Below are 13,244 nucleotides of genomic sequence, written 5' to 3' on the forward strand. Positions count from 1 at the left end.
GTATGGGTGCTCATAAGGTATTCAATTTTGTCCACTACTTGCTGGATGTCAGATTTGCATTGCTGCACACATGCTAGGATGTCATTTTGCAGAGAAGCTTTTAGAGCAGTGTTTCTCAACTCCGGTCCTCAGGGCACACTAACAGGCCAGATTTTAAGTATTACCTTGGGGAGATGCAGACTACAATACTGCAATCACTAAGCAGCAAATGATATCACCTGTGATGTTTTTCAGTTATCTTGCAAACCTGGCCTGTTAGTGTGCCTTGAGGACCGGAGTTGAGAAACACTGTTTTAGAGACAGAAGCATCTCTTTTAGTGTGGTGTCACACACCGGCTGCCCTTGTGTGGGGAAGAGAGGAAGGGGTCTTGCTGTTGGGACCTGTCTATGGGCTGTGTGATGTCCGGAGCACTCCCCTCCATGGCTGGGGTTTGTAAAGGCCTCACCGGTGACAGTATGCGCGTTCTTGACTTTGCAGGACATCTGGTGGAAGGGGAATCGTGCCTAGACGAGTCCCCACTGCTGGTGCATGAACTGGAGCGTTAAGGAAGGGCCTGTGCTGGCGATGGAGCCCAGGGATGCAGCGTTAAGCCCGCAGGCCGCGGTGCCTTCCAAGATGGCGGGGGCCGGTAGTCGCGGCCTGTGGGCTTAACGCCGCATCCCTGGGCTCCATCGCCAGCACAGGCCCTTCCTTAACGATCCAGTTTATGCAGGCTTGAAAAAGTCTTCAAAAGAATTCGGTGACAGCTGCCCAGTTTTGAATTTGGGCATCTCTTGGGGTGTCTAGAAGGTGATGAGTATGTTTTGGAGGCTGGATGGGGTCACTAACGGGTCGGATGGCAGCGGATTCGCTTGGGGTCTGGCAGAGATCTTAGAACGTGGCCATCCTCGGTTGCGACCCCCCCCGACCTGATCCTCTTTGAAGGTGTATTTTTTTTTTTTTTTTTTTTTCAGATGGGCTCCAGTTGTTTTGGTTGAGCTACGGTTTAGCCTTGGGATTTTTTTTCCCATTCCCACCCCTCATGTTTAAAGCTGGATACACACTATCCAACTTTTGTGGTTAGATTTCCTTCAGATTTACCTTTTCTATGTAGTGCAAGGGCCTGCCAGATTGCATACAAATTGAAAGTGTTTAGGTTTGACCTCATATTATATGGTTTTGGTAAGTCTAAAGGAAAAAGTCTTCAGAAAATCTTAGTGTGTATGGCCCATTACTCTGCTTTGGAACATCCCGATTGTTATATAGATGAGCTGTGTCCCTCAATGAACGAAAGAAAATAGGATTTTTGACTTACTGTAAAATCCATTTCTTTGATGTTCATGGACTGACACAGCACCCACCCCTCTGTAGAGTTAAAATTCTTCTGACACTGCTTGTACCTGAGTACCTATAGCAGAGATACACCCTGGGACTGTCCAAAGGCGTAGCCGGAATTTTTTTTTTTTTCTGCCTAATGTACTACTCCTATAGAGGGCAGAATACCCCCCCCCCCCCTCCCGCCGCCTTCTGTGACTTTGCCCGGGCCTCCCGTCCCACTGGCTGGATGGAGTCTCGATCTAAGCCGGAAGCGTCTTAGATCGGGTCTCTGATGACGTAACCCAGAGGCGGCGTCCATGACGTCACTTCCGGGTTACTCTGCTGCAAAAGGCGGCAGATTTAAAAACGGCTGTATGCAAAAATGCCGTTTTCAGCGTTTTGCATACATGAAAGTGTAGTGGAGGGGTCGAGGGTCTTTTAGACCCTCGATCCCTCCATAAAGAGTACCTGTCACTGCATATTGGTGTCACAAGGGATGTTTACATTGCTTGTGACAGCAATAAAAGTGATAAGATTTTTTTTTTTTTTAAAAAAACTGTAATAAAGTAAAAAAAATAAATAAATTAAATAGGAAAAAAAATAAAAAATTGTGCGCGAGCTAACGGTGACGGGTGGCGGCTAAAAGAAAACTTATACGGAAGTCGAGCCGTGAATTAAATCGCTGTTCAAACCACACGTGAGGTATCGCCACGGTCACCAGAGAGTGAGCAATAATTAAAAAAAAAAAAAAAAAAAAAAAAAAAAAAAGCTACACTCTAACTCTAAACTGGTAACCGGTAAAAAACTTTAAAGCGTCGCCTATTGAGATTTCTATTGACCGTAAGTTGTCGCCATTCCACGGGTGTGCGCAATTTTAAACCGTAACATGTTGGGTATCTATTTACTCGGCGTGACATCATCTTTCACAATATACAAAAAAAATTGGCTAACTTTACTGTTTTTCATATTTTTTTAAATGCAGTGAAATGTGATTTTTCGTCATTTTTCCCAAAAAATGGCGTTTTAAAGACCGCTGCGCAAATACCGCGTGACAAAAAATATTGCAATGACCGACATTTTATTCTCCAGAGTCTTTGCTAAAAAAATATATATAATGTTTGGGGGTTCTAAGTAGTTTTCTTGGAAAAAAATACTGATTTTAACTTGTAAACAAAAAGTGTCCGAAATAGGGCTGGGACTTAAGTGGTTAAAACGACCATCCTAGGCTGCCCCTTCAGTTCTTGTGTTTCCTGTGTCCTGCAAACACTGGCACTGGAGGGGAGCATACATCTCCAGTTTATTTTCTAGAATCTGCATTCTCCACGGCAGGCGTCCCTGGATACCTCCTTCACCCCCCTGTGCCAAAGCTGACGAGACAGTCATTCACAGGTATTCTGGGGTGAAGGAGGGTAAAAAAGACAGGAGTGGGAGAAACTCCCTAACTTTAGAGAACCGCCTGGGCACTCCTGACCTACTCAGGTAGGTCTTTCTTCAGGCAGACTAGGGAGGTTCTGTTTGTTTTCCCCCATCCTTACTTTAGGCTTAGCAAAGGTTGGAGGAAGAGTCATGAGGACTTGCTGTGGGGGACCAGCAGGGCTGCATCTTCCCGCACGTTCTGACACACCCCTGTAGCCAATAGGCAGGCTCACGCGGGAGTAAGAGGCATCAGGGATATTGGTCCTTCTCACACCAACATGCTGCCGCTTTTTTCCTGGCGTGTCCATACTAATCACTGCTGCCGCTACAGGAAGTGAATGTGCGGCCATCTTTTGTGTGGGCAAATGCGGTCGCAAGCAGCGCAACTGTCCCAAACAGACTGGGGGGGCGTGTTCAAAGACCCACATATCACATTTAGGCGCCCAGACAGCAATGGTGGCAGCAGGTACAGGCATGCTCCTGCCCCTCCAGGCGGCTCAATGGTGAAGGACCAAGGCCCCTTACCAGAAGGTCAAATGGTAATGGGGCGGGAACCAGGGTCTCTCTTGCTCGCTCTCAAAATACTTAAGGAAGAGACTAAGCCCCTGGCGAAAAACTTCTCGACTTTAAAAAATAGATGATGTCCATGCTTGGATCTCTGCAAATAGCCATTGGCAAGATGAAAGGGGAGGACTGGCCATCCACCTCATCTCAAAACCAAAAGACCTAGAAAGCTTTGCCCCATCCAAAACCCAGTTCCCCGGAAGAAGAGGGAGAATTCCTTTAACAGGGCAACTCTGACGCCGAATCAGGCTTGATCGAATCATAGAAAATTTCAAAACATATTTTCCCGGCAGAAGAAACGGAAGAGCTCTTAAAAGCAATTTATATAACGGAAGAAATCCAAGAATATCAACTCGTGGACTCTGTCACGGACAGACTATATAGAGGACTTCAAGAAGAAAAATGCAGATTGTTTCCAATCCGTCAGTCTATCAAAGGGATAATGGACAAAAATGGAGGAACCCAGAAAACAGTTTTTTCCAAAGGCTCTGAAGCGGAGATTCCCATTTGAGGAGCTACAAAGCGTTCTCACGAAATTCCCAAGACTGGACGCATCCCTGGCTAAGGTATCAAAAAAATTTGATCTCTAATTCGTACACATGGGCCAGCTAAAGGACCTGATACACAAAACAAATGGAGGTCACTCCTATGTAGAGCATATGACAAAGGGGCTGTCGGGTTTTAGCCCAACATGGGGCTAACTAGTGTGGCCAGAAACGTATTGTTTTGGCTGGAGCAGCTCAGGGGGCACCTGGACAAAATGCCAGGGAAGGAGGAGGCTTTGGATTCCCTTCTACTAATAGAAAGGGGAGTGGCATACATGGCCGATGCTTTGGGCAGAAGCAGTAAGATTCTCAGCACGTACCACGGGCCTAATCAATGTGGCTAGAAGGTCCCTATGGCTAAAGACTTGGGAGGAAGACTACTCAAGAATAAATTGTACAATATCCCTTTCGACGGCAGTTTATTTGGATCCAAACTCCAGAAAGTGTTAGAGGTCGGCGGGTAAAACCAAGGTTTTTCCCTTCAAGAAACCGAAACAAAAGGAAAGGGGTTTTTTTTTTTTTTTTTTTTTCTCCGTCGGCAGAACCCAGAAATGAGAAGTCGCAGACTCAACTAAGATGGGTCTTCAATAAAGACAGGGGTAAATCTAACGTTTTATTCCCAAGTTTAACATCCTCCAACAAACCGCAATGACGTGTGCAGTGGGAGGGAGGTTACTTAATTCCCTCCCTCAATGGCGAGCGTTCTACTCAAACCATTTTATCCTGCAGATAATAGCCCAAGATACAAAATAGAATTCATATCGGAGTGTCCAACCAAATAAAGAACCACAATGGTTCCAACCTTCTCAAGAGAAAACATACCCATGAAAACAGTAATCAGGAAATTGCTAAAGGAGAAGGGGATAATGGAGATTTGAAGAATCCAAGTCAATACTTTACAGGAATTTCAAAGTGGAGACAACTTTTTCAGTAAGGACATTACTCCCAGAAGCAGCCTTCAGTCACCAAAAGTTTGAGATTCGCAATCCAAGAAGGGAAGAAAATGCAACATTTTCAATATCAAGCTCATTTCCTCAGCCCCGCGTATATTTACCAAGATCAAGAGCTCCGATTAAGGGTGGTCCAGATAATGCCATATCTGGATGGCTTCCTAATATACGGCATGTCCCGAGAGGAAGCCCTCGCAGGGTTACAAGCGACTGAACACTTTCTCACCCAGCTGGGGTGGCAAATCAATTCCGTGAAATCAAACTGAATTCCCCCTCAAAGCTACATTTCTGGGTTAGATTATCGACACGATGGCCCAAAAGATCCTACTTTCAGAGGACAATTAGTCAAACTAAACCACATGACAGATCAATTAAGAACCACAAAACAAGGGACAAGGAGAGCCATTATGTCCCTTTTGGGCCTCATGTCTGCCTCAATCCCGGCAGTACAATGGGACCAGCTGCACATGAGGGCTTTACGGAAACGTGGATTCATTGGAGGTAATGATTCCTATTCCCACAGTCATCAGGAAGTCTTTAATGTGGTGGATAGAAAGACACCCTGAAGGAAGGCAAACTATGGCTCCCGCCAACTTAAGTCCGAGTTACCACAGACACGAGTGCGTCTGGATGGGGGGTTCACAAAGGACAACAGGTCAAACAAGGAAACTGGGAACCGGAAATGTCAGAAGTATCCTCCAACTTAAAGTGGAGTTCTACCCATTTTTGGAACTTTAGATTTATGTAATCCCCTTTTAAAACAGCTTTTACCAATGGAAACTTTTTTTTTTGCTAGTAAATACCTTAATTTCTGCTTTATTCCTCCTCTCCTCACTTCCGGGTCCGATCGGCGATGACATCATTCGGCGATTCGCAGTTTCTGCTGGGATGTATTCTATTCCAGAAATCTCGCAGTAGCTGAGCTGTACTGAGCCGTGCCTGCCCCACCTCCGCCCCGCCTCCTCTCATTGAGTTGTATTGTATGCAATGTATTAAGGCTGTTCTCTGCCCCGCCTCCGCCCCGCCTCCTCTCATTAAGTTGTATTGTATGCTATGTATTAAGGCCGTTCTCTGCCCCGCCTCCGCCCCGATGCGGGGCGGAGGCGGGGCAGAGAATGGCCTTAATACATTCATACAATACAACTCAATGAGAGGAGGCGGGGCGGAGGCGGGGCAGAGAACGGCCTTAATACATTCATACAATACAACTCAATGAGAGGAGGTGGGGCGGAGGCGGGGCAGAGAACGGCCTTAATACATTCATACAATACAACCCAATGAGAGGAGGCGGGGTGGAGGCGGGGCAGGCACGGCTCAGTACAGCTCAGCTACTGCGAGATTTCTGGCATAGAATACATCCCAGCAGACACTGCGAATCGCCGAATGACATCATCGCCAATCGGACCCGGAAGTGAGGAGAGGAGGAATAAAGCAGAAATTAAGGTATTTACTAGCAAAAAAAAAGTTTCCATTGGTAAAAGCCGTTTTAAAGGGGATTACATAGATCTATGTATTCCAACCTATTATAAATGGGTGGAACTCCGCTTTAAGGTAACTATGCGGTACTGAAAGCGTTGTATGCGTTCCAGGAGGCAGAAGAAGGGAAGCACATATGGATTCTGTCGGCCAATGTCACTACAGTGACATACATCAACCGACAAGGGTTTACTAGATCAAGACTCCTTATAAACAGCACATGTACTTCTCTCTCATGGGCAGAGGTTTACTTACTATCGCTGATGGCGGTACACATCAAGGGTACACACAATAACCTAGCGGACCTCTAGAGCCGGAAACAGCTGGACCCAGCAGAATGGGTACTAAACCAAAGAATCTTTTTCAATCCTTGTCTCAAAGGGCCTTCCGGAAGTCTATCTCTTTGCCTCGGCAAACCACAGGAAGGTGACAAAGTATTTCTCCCTAAGGGAGGCAAACTCACTGGGGGTAGACCCTGGGGTTCCCGTGGAGGTTCAATCTGGGGTACGCCTTTCCCTAGGACAATCAGAAATATTTGTACAGGGAAGGCGAGGGTGATCCTACTAGCACCCTTTTGGCAGAAAAGGTCCTGGTTTACGGCACTAAAAAAGATGGCAGAAGAAGATCCTTGGACCTTACTGAGCCAGGACAACCTCCTACTGCAGTCCAGAGCATAGCTTTCGCAATTTCAGACTTTGAAGTTGATAACATGGATCTTGAACGGCGTATCTTGCTGAAAAAAGGCCTCTCTGCTAAGGTAGTAGAGATGCTCTTACAAAGCTGAAAACTAATTACAAGAAAAACACTGGAAAATCTGGAAAAAGTATTCAGCAAACATGCTGCCTGTCACTTACTGGCTCAGGCTCAGTCCAGTCGCAGAAAGCAGCAGCACAACCGTGGTCGACAAGCAGGGTCTGGTACACAAGACATGAGCCAGAGTGAGGGAGCAAGCAGAAGAGTAGTCGTAGCAGAAGATCGGTACACAAGCAGTGAAGAGCAAAATGGCAGCAGGCAGTGTCGTAGTCCTGGAACAATAATCTGGCATCAGGAAGCTCCCAGATCAGGCTTAACCACCTGCCGAAAGACGGCTACAGCGCGGGCTCTAATTTCCGGGAGGCCGTCTTTATACGGCCTCCCAGTAACGGGCTCCCCGCGCGCTCCCGCGAGCGCGCATCGGGGAAAATCTGTGTCTGCCCTGTCCCTTGGACACAGCCAATCGCAGATCGTGGTGAATGGCCAATCACAGCGGCCATTTAACACGTGATCGGAACATCCAATGAGAGATGATCTCAAATGTAAACATATGAGATCTCTCATTGCCAGCTCTCTTCCTCACACAGAGACTGCAGTGTGAGGAAGAGGAGAGCCGATCAGACACAGAGAAATGTAATCAGGGCACTGATCACCAGTGTCCTGATTACACAAGAGGTAAATAAAATGCTATCAGTGCCCACAGTGCCCGCTATCAGTGTCCCCTATCATTGCCCACAATCAGTGCCCATAGTGCTGCCAGTCAGTGCCTGCTCATTTAGGCACTGATGGGCACTGACCTGCAGCACTATGGGCACTGAGTGTGGGCACTGATGGTGCTGCCTATCAGTGTCTCCCGTCAGTGTCCATTAGTGCCGCCCGTCAGTGCCCAGCAGTGCCACCTATCAGTGCGCATATTAGTACCTCCTCATCAGTGCAGCCTATCAGTGCCGCCTCATCAGCGCACATCAGAGAAGGAGAAAAATGTATTTATTTTCAAAATTTACTCACAGAAAATAAGAACTTTTTTTTTTTTTTCAATATTTTTGTCGTCTTTTCTTTTTTTTGTAAGAAAAGAAATAAAAAACCCAGAGGTGATTAAATACCACCAAAAGAAAGCTCTATTTGTGTGGAAAAAAAATGATAAAAAATTTCATATGGGTACAGTGTAGCATGACCGCGCAATTGTCATTCACAATGTGAGAGCGCTGAAAATTGGCCTGGGCAGGAAGGGGGTAAAAGTACCCTGTAGGCAAGTGGTTAAATAGGAAGTTCAAAGGAGTGGCCAAAGTTTCAGAGTTCACAGGAGGCTGGATTTGAATCTGTAACTTTTACCAAAAAGTTCTGGCGCTACTCCAAAATTAGAAAGTCCTGGAATGTCCCTTCACAGAGGATACACAAAGACACATGAACAAAGTTAATGTGTTAATAATGTATGGGGATAGCAACACTGTTCGCCCAATCCCTGATGCAAGACAGCATAGAAAATGTACTTGAAACTGAATATGAGAGATGGCGCTCAGTTTGCATATAAATGGTAATAAACCCCAGTATAGACTTAGGTGAATAGTCTCATGAACACTTTATTATATTGATCCAACGGTAAAGCATACTATGGGTGAAACAAGATCAGTCCTACCGCCCCTTGTAGCCTCTGGACATTCACACCGATGGTATTGACATCCTATAGGGAACCGGTGGCTACTGTTAGAAACTGGCTGTCAGATAGGGTCGCAGGCAGGAGGGCTCAATCGGTCTGATGTGCGGCCGCTTCCTCAGATCGGAGCCTCTGTGTCACACTCCCTCGGCGCCCGATGTGAACCTCGGGAGTCGCACTTTGATGACGTCACTGCGTGGGACCGAGGATCCGCAGACAGCCGGCTACAGGATTACCAGGATGTCAAGAAGGACGGGGGACTGGCTCTTGACATCCTGGTAATCCTGTAGCCGGCTGTCTGCGGATCCTCGGTCCCACGCAGTGACGTCATCAAAGTGCGACTCCCGAGGTTCACATCGGGCGCCGAGGGAGTGTGACACAGAGGCTCCGATCTGAGGAAGCGGCCGCACATCAGACCGATTGAGCCCTCCTGCCTGCGACCCTATCTGACAGCCAGTTTCTAACAGTAGCCACCGGTTCCCTATAGGATTTCAATACCATCGGTGTGAATGTCCAGAGGCTACAAGGGGCGGTAGGACTGATCTTGTTTCATCCATAGTATGCTTTACCGTTGGATCAATATAATAAAGTGTTCATGAGACTATTCACCTAAGTCTATACTGGGGTTTATTACCATTTATATGCAAATTGAGCGCCATCTCTCATATTCAGTTTCAAGTGGATTTGAATCTGAGCTGTGACACTGCCCAAAAAACCCGAGATTTGCAAGATGTGGGCATGGTCCTCCACTTCTCGAAGGAGCAGAATCTGGCCTAGCAATAAGCACACTCAAAGTACATGCCGCGGCACTTTCAGGTTTTTTTTTTTGATACAGTTTACAGAGAATGTTCTGGTCAAATGATTCTTCAAGTCCATCTTAAGGAAATGACCTACTGAAAGCATTAAGTAACGAGTTGGCGAATTCAGGCCCTCTCTATAAAGGAACCTTTTTTCAGTCTTTCCAGACAAACTAGTCCTTTTTAACAGATCCGCTGTTTCTCCCCAAAGTTGCCTCAGCATTCCACCGGTCACAAGAGGTCATCTTACCATCCAAATCCATCCAACCAAGGAGAGGAAGTGTTCGCAACTTTGGATGTTAGATGCGTCCTCCATTATCTGGACGCAACTAAACAGTTTAGGAAAGCCCCAAACCTTTTCTTATTGTTTGGCGGCATTCGCAAAGGGAAATCGGCAACCAAAAAATTCCATAAGTAGATGGCTCAGAACAGCAATAAAAACAGCTTATGGCACCCAAAAACAAGCCAGCCCGCCAAACCCGAAAGCGCACTCAACACGCTCAATTGCTACTTCCTGGGCAGAGAAAGCTGGGGCCTCCATTGAGCAAAGCTGCCGAGCAGCCAACTGGTCCAGTGATTCCACCTTTTGTGAAGCACTACAGGATCGATTTGGTCTCCGCCCAAGATCTGATTTTTGGTCAGGGTCCTGCAGGCTGTAGTCCCACCCTAGGTACGAATCTTTGGAGTCTCATTTGACCATCCTGGAGGATGACTGGGGAAAGCTAGAGTGAATACCTGATGACTACTTTTCCAGGAATCCTCCAGGACTGTAGACCCCTCACCCTTGCTAATGGAAGTACGTATCAGAACGTTGGTATTTGACAGCAAGGCAATCTTTGTACAACTGAAGGTCAGCTTTTTTAAACTTGTGTGTGCTTGTAACTCCTGCAGGTGGTAGAGCCTCTCTCTCCTCCCTCTCCCTCTCGTTCTCTCTTGTTCTCTCTTGTTCTCTCTCCCTCTCTCGTTCTCTCTCTCCCTCTCTCGTTCTCTCTCTCCCTCTCTCGTTCTCTCTCTCCCTCTCTCGTTCTCTCTCCCCCTCTCTCGTTCTCTCTCCCCCTCTCTCGTTCTCTCTCCCCCTCTCTCGTTCTCTCTCCCCCTCTCTCGTTCTCTCTCCCCCTCTCTCGTTCTCTCTCCCCCTCTCTCGTTCTCTCTCCCCCTCTCTCGTTCTCTCTCCCCCTCTCTCGTTCTCTCTCCCCCTCTCTCGTTCTCTCTCCCCCTCTCTCGTTCTCTCTCCCCCTCTCTCGTTCTCTCTCCCCCTCTCTCGTTCTCTCTCCCCCTCTCTCGTTCTCTCTCCCCCTCTCTCGTTCTCTCTCCCCCTCTCTCGTTCTCTCTCCCCCTCTCTCGTTCTCTCTCCCCCTCTCTCGTTCTCTCTCCCCCTCTCTCGTTCTCTCTCCCCCTCTCCCGTTCTCTCTCCCCCTCTCCCGTTCTCTCGTTTTCACTCTCTCCCGTTCTCTCGTTTTCACTCTCTCCCGTTCTCTCGTTTTCACTCTCTCCCGTTCTCTCGTTTTCACTCTCTCCCGTTCTCTCGTTTTCTCTCTCTCCCGTTCTCTCGTTTTCTCTCTCTCCCGTTCTCTCGTTTTCTCTCTCTCCCGTTCTCTCGTTTTCTCTCTCTCCCGTTCTCTCGTTTTCTCTCTCTCCCGTTCTCTCGTTTTCTCTCTCTCCCGTTCTCTCGTTTTCTCTCTCTCCCGTTCTCTCGTTTTCTCTCTCTCCCGTTCTCTCGTTTTCTCTCTCTCTCTCTCGTTTTCTCTCTCTCTCTCTCGTTTTCTCTCTCTCTCGTTCTCTCTCTCTCTCTCTCTCGTTCTCTCGTTTTCTCTCTCTCTCTCTCTCTCTCTCTCTCTCGTGTTCTCTCTCGTGTTCTCTCTCTCTCTCGTTCTCGTGTTCTCTCTCTCGTGTTCTCTCTCTCGTGTTCTCTCTCTCTCTCTCTCTCGTGTTCTCTCTCTCTCTCTCTCTCGTGTTCTCTCTCTCTCTCTCGTGTTCTCTCTCTCTCTCTCGTGTTCTCTCTCTCTCTCTCTCGTGTTCTCTCTCTCTCTCTCTCGTGTTCTCTCTCTCTCTCTCGTGTTCTCTCTCTCTCTCTCTCTCTCTCTCGTTCTCTCATATTCCTGGAAAAGGAGTTATCGGGTAATAACGCTAGCTTTCCAGGTTTTGCCAGTGTCCAAATAACCTGAAGGTAGCGGCATATAACCGTTGGTCACTACTACTACTCTATTCTGTACGCCAAGATATGGAATTTAAAGCGAAGTCGATTTTTTTGAAAAAAATTTTTTTTTTCTTTTAGTCTTTCGATGCAGATCAGAAACTATTGGACAAGCTGGAGAACTCTGGATGTGTTTACCAGTATGACAACTATGAAGAGGTTGCAATGGATACAGACAGTGAAACAAACTCTCCAGGTAAATCTTCTTCTTTGATACCTAGGAAATGCTGATGTTTTTGCGTCCTCCAGGATATGGGACATACAGTATAAAGCGACCTGTTCACCCCTGATGCTCCAGACTACCAGCACTGATTGCAGTTTTTGCACTTTACTTAGTTGACAACATTCCAGAGCTACCAACTTTTGACTATCCTGTAATGCCAGGTTTGATCACAGCTGACCATTACGATACACTTAGAGCAGGGGTCCCAGAAGCATGGTACAGAGACTGGACGTGCTACGCAACACTCTATGTACAATAAGGGTATTTTTTGGCGTAACTTATTGTAGCTTAATGAATTCGGGTTTCTCTGATTGAGGTGGAGATGGACCTCCCCCCCCCCCCCCCTTCCCCTCCACCTTGGTCAGCTCTTAGCCTGACTGCATTTTGTTTCAGCAGGCAGTAAGCAGTAAGTCCAGCTTATCAAACTAATCAAAATGGAGAAAAAAAAAAACCTGGCGTTCGGCTTTAACATCTAATATTTATCTTCAAAACCTAGTGCAAAGCCTGTTTTTACGAATACTGCTATATTTGGTAAATGCCTTGTAACAACTTATTTCTGCTATAGAAAAATAAAACCTATTTATATCTACTGCCCCGTTGGCTCTAGACTTTGCAACTAAAAAGTAAAGCAAATTATTCTAGGACTGTAGTCATGATGAAGTGTTGAGCTTTAGTTGGGCTAGTCTGTAACACTCAAATCTCCTTGGGGTGTTTTTTACTTTTACTTTTTCTAGGTTTTTCTTTAAAAAAAAAAACAAACAAACTAAATTTTATTTTTATTTTAGGGGCCTCGCCAACAAGATTACATTATTCTGCTTGTAGCTCTGTGGGACATCTACCCTCTGCGTTATGTGTAACAGATCAATATCCTTCAGATATATGGGTAAGTGCCATACTAGTGTACGAGTTGGTCTTGCCAGTAGCTTTTTAAAGTATTTGGCTGTGCATTTGGGTTTTGGCGTAAAGATTTTTTTTTTTCTTGAAAATGCATAAAAGTACAAATTATCAATTAGGGGTGCACCGATCCAACTTTTCCAGTCCTGATAACGATGCCTAACTTTGCGTATCTGTCGATACCGATCCGGTACTATTGTTTTGCTATAACAATTGTGCATTCAAAATCTAAAATATTATGTAATCAAAGTCAAACTCAAAATTAAATAGAATAAACTGTAGCCACAAGAAAAAAAAAACAGTTTTATGCTTGAACATACAGTAGTAATCAAACAGTAACCGTATTGAACTTTGCTGTATACCACCTCCCCTCGAAACATTTACTTTGCAGACATTGCAAACAGCCATCAAACTAGTTGGTGTGGCAAGCATGTAATATCTCCACACAGCCTACTCTTTGGCGCGCTCCATGTCCGACACA

General features: G+C 46.2%; 1 protein-coding gene across 2 annotated transcripts in view; it reads left to right on the plus strand.

Moving 5' to 3' along the window:
- The window catches only part of ZFC3H1 (zinc finger C3H1-type containing), a 198,484-nt gene that overhangs the window by 41,946 nt on the left and 143,294 nt on the right, over nucleotides 1–13,244 (plus strand). For both annotated transcript variants that reach the window (XM_082253106.1, XM_082253107.1), the window contains exons 6-7: nucleotides 11,728–11,842; nucleotides 12,655–12,752. In XM_082253106.1, coding sequence (XP_082109232.1) covers nucleotides 11,728–11,842; nucleotides 12,655–12,752 — 213 coding nt within the window. The remainder of the gene's footprint in view (nucleotides 1–11,727; nucleotides 11,843–12,654; nucleotides 12,753–13,244) is intronic.

This window comes from Pelophylax lessonae (genome assembly GCF_965119305.1).
Source record: "Pelophylax lessonae genome assembly, chromosome: 4".
Lineage (NCBI taxonomy): Eukaryota > Metazoa > Chordata > Amphibia > Anura > Ranidae > Pelophylax > Pelophylax lessonae.